The sequence below is a fragment of the Canis lupus genome, chromosome 11 (genome assembly GCF_011100685.1).
Source record: "Canis lupus familiaris isolate Mischka breed German Shepherd chromosome 11, alternate assembly UU_Cfam_GSD_1.0, whole genome shotgun sequence".
In the NCBI taxonomy this organism is placed as follows: domain Eukaryota; kingdom Metazoa; phylum Chordata; class Mammalia; order Carnivora; family Canidae; genus Canis; species Canis lupus.
Window position 1 is genome coordinate 24,859,376 of NC_049232.1, and position 12,686 is coordinate 24,872,061.

The 12,686-nt window shown below is 45.4% G+C and overlaps 1 protein-coding gene across 3 annotated transcripts in view; it reads right to left on the minus strand.

Annotated features, from left to right (window-relative positions):
- SPOCK1 (SPARC (osteonectin), cwcv and kazal like domains proteoglycan 1) overlaps positions 1–12,686 on the minus strand; it is a 495,339-nt gene that overhangs the window by 87,488 nt on the left and 395,165 nt on the right. For all 3 annotated transcript variants that reach the window (XM_038552240.1, XM_038552239.1, XM_038552241.1), the window contains one exon: positions 3,499–3,613. In XM_038552240.1, the coding sequence (XP_038408168.1) occupies positions 3,499–3,613 (115 nt within the window). The remainder of the gene's footprint in view (positions 1–3,498; positions 3,614–12,686) is intronic.

Here is a 12,686-nt window from a genome sequence, read left to right on the forward strand (position 1 = left end):
GTGGCCCTGAAGGGGGCCAGAGAAGGGCTGTGTGAGGACTAGTAAACCCAGAAGAGCAGGACATAAAGGAAAGAGCACTGGGTCTGACCCACCAGTTGTGGTAAGCACAGTTCACGATGGAATCGCCATCTTCCACGGACGCAGTGAGCACGCACGCTGCCAGCCAGCTAAGTGAAGGTGGCGACAGCTCATGGAGTTGGATACCAAAGACAGACAACAGAAGGAGCCACTTCCTAGCAATTTCAGAGCTCAGAAGCCAACCTCTTATTTCCCAGAAATTAGATACGTCCTGGAATTAGCATAAGTTATCTAGATGTGACACCATTACTGTCACAAGAAACCAAAGTTCAAAAGAGAGACAAGACTGACAATAGAACGTCATCAATGCCAACCACAACTGCCACACCCCTGACACACCTGCGTCTGCAAGACCACCAAACATCATTTCTGCAAGAGGCACAGGAGCAGGACTGTCCTGACATGGTACGGAGCCCCGACGTGTCTCAGAAAGGGACGGGCTTCCCCTCCCACAGCCCACAGCCTCTGTGAGGTCACTGCTCATCATTTCACCTCCGACCTCTCTCTTGCACCCTCTCTGTCCCTTTCATTCTACCTGCCTGTGAAAGCCTCGTCAGAGAACTGCCAAATCAAAGGAAATAGTTGGCCTTCCCTCCACTCTGTGCAGGTAAAGTGTAACCAAGTCAGAGGTTTCATTTCAGATAATGACCCTGGGGACTTATCACTGCCTTCACTGCCCACAGTACATCCTTATCCTCCAGATGAATGCTGATCAAATCTGTATTAAATAGTTAAGCATTACACCCTGATAGGGGATTATACTGTTCTCTGTGAGGAGGCTGTTGGGTATGTAATAAATTAACTGTAGCCATTGGGTCTTATCAGCAAGTGGTTTCTGCTTCCCCCTCATGCAGGTATTAAAAAAACAAAACAAAACAACAACAACAACAACAAAAACTCTGCAGTAAGTCACAGCCCAGAAAGTGGGTCTTAAACCAAGGAGGACAATCTCAGAGCCTCTCACAAAGAACTGTACTGAGTTTGATCGATACTTCAAGTAACAGACTCATCACTGTAAGCTTCCAGGGTGATATTTCTTAGACAAGTGCCAGATGATACGAGACACGGTATGGAGTTCCAGGGCTCCTTTGGGTGCAGAGGCAGATGACTTCATAAAAACCAACTGCTGACCCAGGAGCCAGTGGAACAAAAAATAATTACACAGGACTGAAAGAACTGATGAAGGGGATATAATTTTGATTATTCGCTTTGGAAAACTGTTGGTATTACTTTTTATTGTCATCATTTCTGATAGGTTTATGAGGTCCCTTCTCATTCTTCCTGCTTTGTCTCTTATATATTAATCTTGTAGTTCACGCTTTTTCAAACATTTTCAAATGAAACACTTTTAAATGGCATTCTTGTTCTCACTGACCTTTCAGGATTCGCAGACAATACTCTTGTCTAAGTCTCTTTACTGTTAATGGCAATGCAGTAACTTGCAAAGGTTCAGTAAGAATCTGTTCTAATTTCTACCAGAACATGATTAAACAAATGCATGGTACAGGCAAGGCTATACCTGGAGTGTCCTATTTGGGAGTGAATCTCATTTAATCAGGTGTGACAAAGCCCACCATTAAGAGATAAGCCTTGGGGTGTCTGGCTGGCACAGTCAGTAGAGCACATGACTCTTTATCTCTGAGTAAGGGGTTTGAGCCCCATGTCAGGCATAGAGTTTACTAGAAAGAAAGAAAGAAAGAAAGAAAGAAAGAAAGAAAGAAAGAAAGAAAGAAAGAAAGAAAGAAAGAAAGAAAGAAAGAAAGAAAGAAAGAAAGAAAGAAAAAAAAGAAAAGAAAAGAAAAGAAAAGAAAAGAAAAGAAAAAGAAAAAGAAAAAGAAAAAGAAAAAGAAAAAGAAAAAGAAAAAGAAAAAGAAAAAGAAAAAGAAAAAGAAAAAGGGAAGGGAAGGGAAGGGAAGGGAAGGGAAGGGAAGAAGAGGTGTTGTACTTCATTTGGAGACTTCCCAGGAAACCAGTCTGTTACCTTACCATGGCAAATCAGGAAGCCTAAATAGATTTGGAAGCCCCTGAGGAGAGGTGAATTCACCCCCTTGGAGAGATATCACAGGCAAAATGGTGGAAGTGACTTTCCTGGTTTGGGTTCCTCACCTCAAAATAGGAGAGTAAACCAAAGCGGGAAACAATAGACTGCAAATATCAGAGACTGTTGAAATTTCTAGGATTATTAAGAAATCCCCAGACAGAAGTGAATTTTCTGGATATTGTCACTGCTTCACACCAGGGCTTTGGGTTTTCGGACCATACTCCAAGGGGGTGTGTGTACATGAATGAACATTTGTCACTGCAGTTATTTAAATGAATCAGGCCCAAAGACAGCACCATCAGCATCTTGGAACCAAGAGGAATTTATGGGGATTAGTTGTGACCCTATTACCGGCTTACAAGTCCTTCCATGTTCTGAGCCAAATCTTCCAAAGAGCATTGTAACATAATATTCCTGTGACCACCGCTGTAAACACGTGCACATCCAAGCAACCTCACCGATCTGCCCTGAAAAAGTCAATACGACCCACAAAGAGGGAAATGCCTAAACACATACACCCTGATCACCCTCTCCCATTACCAACAGAAGATGCTTTATTTTATTATTTTATTTTTTTATAGATCCCCGCCCCTCCAGAAGATGCTTTAGAAGAAACGTGTGCTTGCGCGTGCGCATGCACACACACACACACATGCACATGCACACAGAAATGTGCAACACTTTCCATGGAACTAGCAGCTACAGCCAAGAAAGCCCAGCTCCACAGAAGGCTAATGCAAACTTCCATCTTGGGTCTTAAGGAGGGCTCAAAAATGGGCCAAGGCCAGAGGGACAGCCTTCCTTTCTCCATCACTAAAATATCCAAATAAGGCCCAACCTTTCCTGCCCCTCTCAGCCATGAAAGAGAAAGAGCTGCCCCTGGAGAATTTTTGTTTTTATATATCCTCTGGCTCCATGCTGCATTCTGAGCGTGCTATATTAATGAAGAAATCCTTTTTGGGGAGAAGACTCCCCGCCGTTGTGACATCACTGCAGTCTCCGTTTTGAAGCTTGGCCTTGAGAAGTTCAAACGGCTTAGACATTAAAGTTCAAGGAAGCCCCGGATGTACCACAGAGCAGGCCCTCAGCTGAGATGCTAAAAAACCCTGCCCTTCCCGTGCTATAGCCAATTTGACCTCTCCAAGAACCCAGTACATGCCCTGGTCTAATAGAATTCAAAGACTCTTAGCTCTTCTTTATCTTTAATGGTAGCTGAAGGCAGTTCAGTTTCAAGTTCCTACCAAGCTGGAGCACTCACCAGGCTCCTCCATTTCCCCTACATGAGCTCCAACAGCTCTGCCCAGCGCCAGCTCCTGGTATGGGGGCAGAGCATGGCTGTGTCAACACCCCTCCAGGGGCTCTCCTGGAATCCCACTCACCATTCTTTTCTGTCTTGTGTTTTGATGGCTCAGGCTCCGGGAGACACGGACAGGGCCCATCACAGAGGATGTTGAGGCTTTTGCCAGTAGAACAAGCATGGAACTCCAACTTGCACTGCAAAGGGAAACAGAACAGGAGTTAAGAATGCAGCCAAGCAGACTCCTCCCTGGCTTCCTCAGGAAGCAGCCAGTGCCTCTCCAACCAGTCACACTCCTGGGAGCAAAGGCAGAGAAAGAAGGGGTCTCTCTCAAGTTAAGGTCCAAATGGCAGAAGGCTAAATAAGAAACGACCTTTTATGTCTTCCCAAATGCCTGGAGAAACATCTAAAATCACTGCAGAGCATGTGATTTTACATGGCACTTACTGTAGTCAGTGATAAACGCAACTGTAACTTAATACAAGTACTCACCTGCAACGATATCTTGGAGTCCTGGAAGTCCACAAAGGCTCACCCACCTAGCAGAAGGCCACCCCCCGCAATCCTGTCTCTATCCCTTTGCCCCAACACAGGGATCCTGGGCCCTCTCAGCTGCTCACAGGCTCCCCCTGGGCCCCAAGGCACAGTAACCACCTCGTCAGCACACTTGGGTGATGTACATGAGACCCAGCTCCTCCCATCGGGAACAAGCAAGGACCAGAAGCTTTTGTTTCAACCGTCCCAAACCTGAGTGTTACACAGTCCTTACTCCAGAGGACGCCTATGGGGGTCTCTGGCCTGGGACTGGGTGCAAGCACCCATCCAATTCTCAGATTCAATGGTGAAGCCCAAAAGCTAGCATCTCTTCTTGTCAACCCTGTATCAGTCACACTGGTAGTATTTTTTTTCTTTTATTCATGAGAGACACACACAGACAGAGAGAGAGAGAGAGAGAGGTGGAGACACAGGCAGAGGGAGAAGCAGGCTCCATGCAGGGAGCCTGACTTGGGACTCGATCCCGGGTCTCCAAGATCAGGCCCTGGGCTGAAGGCAGGCGCTAAACCGCTGAGCCACTCAGGGATCCCCACACTGGTATTATTTTGGCCGCTTTCCACCAGTTTAATTCTTTCTTCTACTTTAATTGTCAAGTTGCAACTGATTCAGAACACAGGCCAGAAAGGATGTTGTTTATAAGAGCAAAAGAGCACAACAATCAGCAACATTTTTAGGATCCTGACATTCAGGGATAAGAAATAGATTCAGGTTAAATAACCCGTGAAAGATCATGATGCTCATACAGGGTGGATTCTGATCCCCCACATCCTGCCACGTGGATGGGTGTGAAAGAGCAGACACTTCATACAGTACCCCAAGATGCTACTGGCCTGGATTTCAATTGCCTGACAGTTCATTCTTTTTTTTTTTTTTTTTTTTGTTCATATTCCCAGGATCCAGGCCTGTGTATAATTGGACTTCTACAAAGGCTTAGAGGCCTAGAACCATGTGTGTATCTGATGGAGGTTCCAAGGAAGAGGAAACAGGCAACATTTACCAGGCACCCACTTTGTGTGCAGTTCTTATCAGAGGCCATCTGGCATCTTTTAAAAGGATGGGAAGAGGATATATAGTCCCTGTCCTTAGAAAACACAAATGCATACTTCTGAAAAGCCCACTAGCATGTGCAAAGCAACACACCTGAGGACATGAATACCGGCTCATGTGATGGCTGAGCTGCTCAGTCCCCACACCAGTTACAAACCAAGGACAAGAGTGATTCAAACCTGGCTCTAGGTGTACTGGGTCACTCTGCAACCTCAACTGTCATGCACATGGCGGCTAGCTTATGGACAGAGAGCAACAGACAAGCCCACGGGGTGATGACTTCTCCTTGATACAACTGCCTTTGTATGTATCTGTTAGGTGTCCAGTATGTGCCTCGTGTGGTTGTAGGAGCAGTGGGGACTGTATGAGGGGCAGCCATGGCCCAGGCCTCCAACCTCATCAGACTTAATGAGGAAACAAAACAGAACACATCCTTCTAAAGTCTGTGTAGCCAGGATCGTGGAGTGAGGCAGGAGTCACAGGTACAGAGGGAGGTGGCACAAAAAAGACCCACAGGGACAGGACATGCCTGCTGACAGATGGATAGAAGATGCACCAGGAGGAAGGCTGCAAGCGGGCAGGTGGGCTGCCCGTGTAAGAAGCTTCTTCTCAAATACTGCGGGCTGTGTGCACGTGCCCAGGGCTGGAGAGAAGGCTGCTATGGGCAGTCTCGCCTCGTCCCTCTGCCCTGGTGCTCTGGAACAATCCTGTTTCAGGCTTGCAGTTCTCCAACTGTTTTCTCAACAGAATCCCCACAGCTAATTTAGGGGCAACAATATATGAAAATTGATCATAAAGTTAAAGACTAATACATTTACATACTATAAAGCCTTCTCCTGCTGTTACTAGAATTGCCTGTTTGTCTCTATGAAAGACTGTGATATTCTCTCCAAACATCCTCTGGCCTCCCTGAAGGAGGAGTCTATACTTCTCTCATCGCTCCATGGGAAAATGGGCTTCCCCTCCCTGTTGACACTGGTCCCCGCCAGCCTTGCTCTGCCTGTGGACTGTGAGGTGGCGAGACAGACTAGGTGTGAGCAGATGTTTGAAGAACCACTGTGTGGTTATTACCTCTCTTGCTCTTCCCTCTACCCTCAAAAGGACATGAGCCAGATAAGGGCTGTTCCTCTGGCCTGGGGCCCAGAGGGCAGAGGGCAAGGAACAGAGCTGCAGGTAACCCACAGCTAACACGCAATATGAACAAGGGATTAACATATGTTATTTGCCATACGCCCTGGGGTTTGGGAATCCTTTGTCAGGACAGCATAATGTAGCCAAAGGTAGCAGTAGCACTGACTTCCTGGTAGACCATGGGGTACTTACCATAGTTGGAAAAAGTTTAAGTCACTGTCTTACCCTGGGCACACAGTAGGTGTTCAGTTAACAGATGCAAAATGATAAAGGCAGAAAGTGGTGGTGATCACTGTGCCACTTTAAGCCTCTGTCCCAGTCACCAGGAGTAACCCACTCCACCTGTACAAGGAAGACAGGGGCTGGAGCTCGGTATTCAACACATTCATGGCGAAGCATCCTTGCCCCACACCTGCTGCCTGAGTCTTCCCTGTGAGCTCCACATCCAGTACATGGCCTTCCAGCCTCCTGGCTCATCCCCGGCCATCACCGCAGTAGGAATCTTGTCCATCTGCTCCCCAGATGCCCAGAACGCTCGTTCCCCTGGGTGGCCTGGCTTCCCCTGAAAGCCCCTGTGGACTGTAATTCGAGTAACTTGGCTTTCTTGTCTTGGGGACAGCCGCTGTCACAATCTGTGGAGGCAGCCAGGCCTCTTCCCTGACCTTAGGGAGGTGCCACCACAGAAAACAAGATTTATCTGCACCAGTTAAAATATCCATGTTACAAGAGCACAGGTCTGCTTTTTTTTTTATCTTCCAGGACAGTATGTGGCATTTAAATGAAGCTCAAAGGACTAGAATTCCATTTTTTTTATAAAGCTCAACACATGCTATTTAAAGATAGATAAATGAGTATAAATATGTAGGGGAGGTAGGGTGACAAATACCAAGATAGGGGCGACCTCTGGAGCAGAGGCAGGAGGATGGCATCAGACAGGAACCCAGAAAAAAACACTGAAACCTGAGACTGGTTTCTTTCCCAAGCTTCATAGAACCTTCTGAGGCTTTTGTTGTTGGGGTTGGCAACTTATATAAATAAGACATTTACATTTATGTATCAAATATTTCATCATAAAATATAAAAACAAAGTTTACATGCTTCTATCAAAGTGACAACCAAGCTCTACCCACACCTCCTGGGGAAAGTCGCTAGGAGGAATAAGTGGGAGTACACGGGCTACCCACGGGCAAGGAGATAGGGTATCCAGCTCTGAACCTGAGACCTGGACTGTTCCTGGGCAGAGGCATCCTCAGGGCACCATACATATGTCCCCTTCCCACAGCACTTCCCAAAGTCCCACCCCCACTTCCCCGGTTCTTGCTGGAGAAGAAGAGTTAGAGGCTGAAAGGTGGTCACTACACGAGCTTTACTCATGGGGGCCAGATAACTTCCAAAACACAGGGCTTCCTGCTACTCCGGGCTGCACACTCTGACAGACCTTCATGCCAAGCAGAGGACTCCAATGCCTTCTCCCAACCTGCCAGAAACAGATGCTTGGGAAAGCCCTAGACATTCATCTGGAATTGCAAGTGGAGAAAATGCACAGACCTGGCCAGGCTTTGTAGAAGTGTGTCCTATGCTGTGTATACACAGATTCTGAAAACACAAAGCAGGTGTGCTAGCCCTTCTGTATCAGGCTGCCAAAAGAACAGAGCCAAGAGAAAAAAGAGGCAACCCATGTTATTTTTCCAATGCAGTGATCCTGTGCTCCTGACCCAGGAGACACTAGACTCCCTCCAATCAGGACATGCGCAGCCTTCCTTGGGAAAGCAGCAGCAGGAGCAGAGCATGGGAGTACAAATTCCCTTACAGAGACGTGAGGAGGGAGAAATAAGTGTATCCCCACACCACAGGGACATCACTGGCTCCTTTCCCAAAGGACAAGCTTCCAGAATTACCACACCTTCTTTCTTACGGTGTGCTCAGAGCTAGAGCTGCAAATGGGCAAAATCATGGATGGTGATTTTTGCAGTAAGGACTTGCTTGGGTAGCATTTATCAGCCCCTCTACATCTGCCCTGGAGGTACCAGGGATGCAGGCAATCCACCTGCACCAGCCGGGCTTTGTTGACCCATGTCAGAACAGTGTCTGTGGAGCTCCGACTTAAAGAGGGTAGACTGGGAGTCTACCCCTTAGAGTCTGTGGCTTGGAAGTAGAAAAGTGAAAAACAAAACAATAATTTTTTTAAAAAATGACAAAATGACATTCTTGGGAACTAATAAAGGAGCACTCATAAAAAAAAATTATTTTTTAGAAAAAACTGTGGGGAGAGAAGAGGAACAAAGAGGTATAAATGACTGTTTTGGATTTAGAGTGGAGAGCTAGTCAGTTACTCAAAGCTCCCAAGAAGCCAAGGCTGTAGGCATGTCCTGGGGCTCCTGCACCAAAGGGGAAAGAGATACACTGAATATATGTAAAGACCCCTCAGATGGTCACTGCCTCCTGTGGGGAGGAGCCCTTCCAGCCCTGGCCCATATTAGAAATGGGTCTAAGCAGAGAGGAATCACCACTGCCCTGGCTCCCACGTACCCTCTACAAGAGACAACTTCGCACCTTATGTTATGTATTGAATTATATTCCTCATAAAATATATTTAGGAGTCCTAACTCCCGTATCTTAGAAGGTCTTTATACAGATAATCATCTTAAAATGAGCTCAAGAGCATGAGTCCTGATCCAATATGACTGGCATGCTTATATGAAGTGGAAAGTTGGACACAGAGACAGACCCTCATAGAGGGAAGATGGAGGTGTGAAGTGACACAGGGTTAAGATGGCCATCAAAAAAGAATGCCTGAGGGACACCTGGGTGGCTCAGTGGTTGAGCTTCTACCTTTGGCTCAGGTCATGATCCCGGAATCCTGGGATGGAGTCCCACATTGGGTTCCCTGCAGGGAGCCTGCTTCTCCCTCTGCCTGTGTCTTTGCCTCTCTCTCTCTCTCTCTCTCTCTCTCTCTCTCTCTCTATATATATATATATATATATATATATATATATATATATATATATATATCATGAATAAATAAGTAAAATCTTAAAAAAAAAATACAAAGAATGCCCGAGGCTACAAGAAGCTAAGGAAAGGCATGAGACAGATGCTCACTCACTGCCTCAGACAGAACCAACCTTGCCCTCACCTTGGCTTCCAACTTCTATCTCCAGGGCTGTGAGATAGTAATTTCTATTATTTGAGGCACCCAGTTTGTGGCACTCTGTTAGTGCAGTCCTGGGAAACTAATACACCTTCCACGCAGATGTTTAAAAAGAGATAGTCTCTAAGGAATGGAGATGCCTTGTCCTAGGTTTATAAAACACAGATCTTTGTGCCAAGATGACTCAGGAAAAGAAAGAAAGGAAAGAAAGGAAAGAAAGGAAAGAAGGAAAGAAAGGAAAGAAAGGAAAGAAGGAAAGAAAGGAAGAAAGGAAGGAAGGAAGGAAGAGAAAGAAAGGAAGGAAAGGAAGGAAGGAAGGAAGGAAGGAAGACAGAAAGAAAGAAAGAAAGAAAGAAAGAAAGAAAGAAAGAAAGAAAGAAAGAAAGAAAGAAAGAATGAAAGACAGACACACAAACCTTGGAATAGCAGCCTTAGGATTTGGGCAAGTGGACATACAGAACTTGGCCAAATAATCAGCTGTGACACATGGGCAAAAAATAGCAAGTATGAAAAAGTCAAGACTTTGAAAAATTTATTTATTTTTCCTAAGAGACACACAGAGAGAGGCAGAAACATAGGTAGAGGGAGAAGCAGGCTCCCTGCAGGGAGCCCGATGTGGACTCAATCCCAGGACCCTGGGGTCACGACCTGAGCCGAAGGCAGACGCTCAACCACTGAGCCACCCAGGTGCCCCAAGACTTTTTTTTTTAAGATTTTATTTATTTGAGAGAGAGAGAGCAATTGACAGAAACCACAAACAGGGGGAGGGGCAGAGGGAGCAGCACACTTCCTGCAAGCGGAGAGCCTGACTCAGAGCTCCATCCCAGGACCCTGAGATCATGATCTTAGCCAAAGGCAGATGCTGAACTGACTGAGCCACCTAGGCGCTTGAAAAATTCAAGACTTTATACTGATTTTATGATCAAGTAGTGAAATAAATCATCAGCCCTAACTATATAAAGGAGAGCCCAGAAAGTGAGAAATTAACAACATTTAAACTTTGTACTGGAACCCATATTCATACAAACACAAACAGAAACACAGACATAACCTCCTGAAGCTTCTATACCCCTCAACCTGCTGGGAGACAAATGTCTTCCCCAGTTTTCACAGAAACGCAGAAGATAGAGGGAGGTGAAGGCTTTGCGAATGGACAGAAATATTCAAAATGTTGACCTATTTAAAAATAAATGTGCTAGCAGATTTCCCAACCAATCTTTCCTTCCATTTTGCATAACACACCAACACGTCGGAATGAGTGAATATTACTGCAAACGGCCAGTAAATCTTTCTCTTCTGTGATTTGTAAAGCAAAACTAATAACCTCTCTCTGGTTCACTGCCCACAAAGGTCTCCACTGAGTACATTTCCCCGCCACCCCACACTCTTTGCTTTGCCTGGCATGCTTTGGGTATTATTTTTAACATTTTATTTAAATTGCTTTCTCAACTCTATTTCATCAACCAATCATCTATTTTTAAACCAGACTGTTGACAGTTCACAGTTGACAATTTTGTTCACAGTTGATGAATTCTGATTTGTTTTTATTCCCCAAAAATCATGTCAAAGAAAGGAGGGGTGGATAATCTCATGGCTCTGCTGGCTTGAATGAGTGGGCAGGAAGTGAATGGCTGCTAGCAATACACGTTACCCCTGAGACAGAAGAACAGCTGTCCATATCTGTTCTGGGCTTGAGTGTCCCTGTCGTCGTATGGAAGAAGCAGTGAAGAGAAATAGGGATCTTTGGATTCATTCAGAGCCTTACAAAACATGCATTCATGTAAGGGTCCCGTCTCACCTCCAGATATTTATTGAGTACCTCTATGGGTCAGGCTCCGTACTAGGCTCCAAATAAAAACACGGTTCCCATGACGTTTATATGGCAGGTGCTGACAAGAACTGTGAAGCAGCACAGAGGAGAGTAAGAAAGAATAATGGAGATGGAAGGGTCTATTACATGGGGTGATCAGGCCATCTGGGAAGATGACATCTGGGAAGAAAAAAGAGTAAAGTGAGCCATGCAGCCCCCTGGGGTAAGGGGATTCCAGGCAAAGGTCCTGAGGTAGAAGATGCTGACTGCACCTAAGCATTATCAGAAAAGCAAGTGTGGGTACAGAGGAGTGAGTGGGGTGGAGAGTGGAAGGGACTCTTGGCTGAATGTGCAGAGGCCTGTGTGTGACTCAGGGCTCAGGCTCCCCCCACCGCCCCCTCTACCCACACACACATGTGCACACACTGTTCTGAGTTAAGAGATCCAAAGAAGGCACAACCTTACACCTTAAAACCAAGTTGTTAAAAATGTGAAAAAGGAAACACTCATCTTTACAGAAGAATGCCAGCTAAATAAATTGAGAAGGGATGTTAAAAGTAGAAAATCATTTGGCAACCCCCCATGTAATAATTGAGTCAGAAAAGGATCATTTGATGTTTATTAGAAATCGTGGGTAAAAATATTTGGGGAACAGGACAATCACACCATTTCAAAGTGCCACCCACAGAGCACACACCTCATTGCTAAATGAGGAAAATGTACATTTTCAATAAAAATACATGGCAGTCACCCCTTCATGCAGGGATGGGGCCAATTTAGCACCACCAGCAGTGGGATCAGCTGGCATGGCACTCTTGATGTACTTCCTACACAAGGAAGCTCTACACAATAGTGCCTCCAACAGATGGGTGCCAAAAATGCCTCATCTCAAGCTATTCATTAGAGAACAAGTCCAAAATTGAAGACATTTGGGGGCACCTGGGTGGCTCAGTTGGTTAAGCGTCTGCCTTCAGCTCAGGTCATGATCTCAGGGTCCTGGGATTGAGCCCCACATTGGGCTCCCTGCTCTTTTTCTTTACTCTCTGCCTGCCAATCCCCCTACTTGTGTGCACTCTGTCTCTGTGTCAAATAAATCTTAAAAAAACAAAAAGACATAATTAAAGACATTTTATAAGATAAATGCCTGAACTTTCAAAAAAAATAAACCACCACAAAAAACTTTGGGGTGAGTGGGTCACTCTTCTAGATTAGAAGAAATTACATATGTGGAACAAACACAGTGGGTGAGGCTTGACTGAATCTTGAAAAATCACAATGACACAAAGCTGTAGGAGACATTCCAGGAAAAAGTGCTGTGGTTTTAATGAGGACTGCCTATTACATGACATCACTGGATTAGTGTTCTCATGGGTATAATAATACCTACAAAGGTGGTCATACAGGAGAATGTCTGTTTCCCTAGGGGTGAGGCATCTTAGCACCTGTAATTTTTTTCCAAATGGTTCAAGGGGGAAAGCATGTAGGTTATAGAGAGGGTGTGAATTCACAAAACATTAGCAAGTGCCAAATGGGTATGTAAGTACTCCTTACTTTCTTTTTTTAAATTCTTCCATAT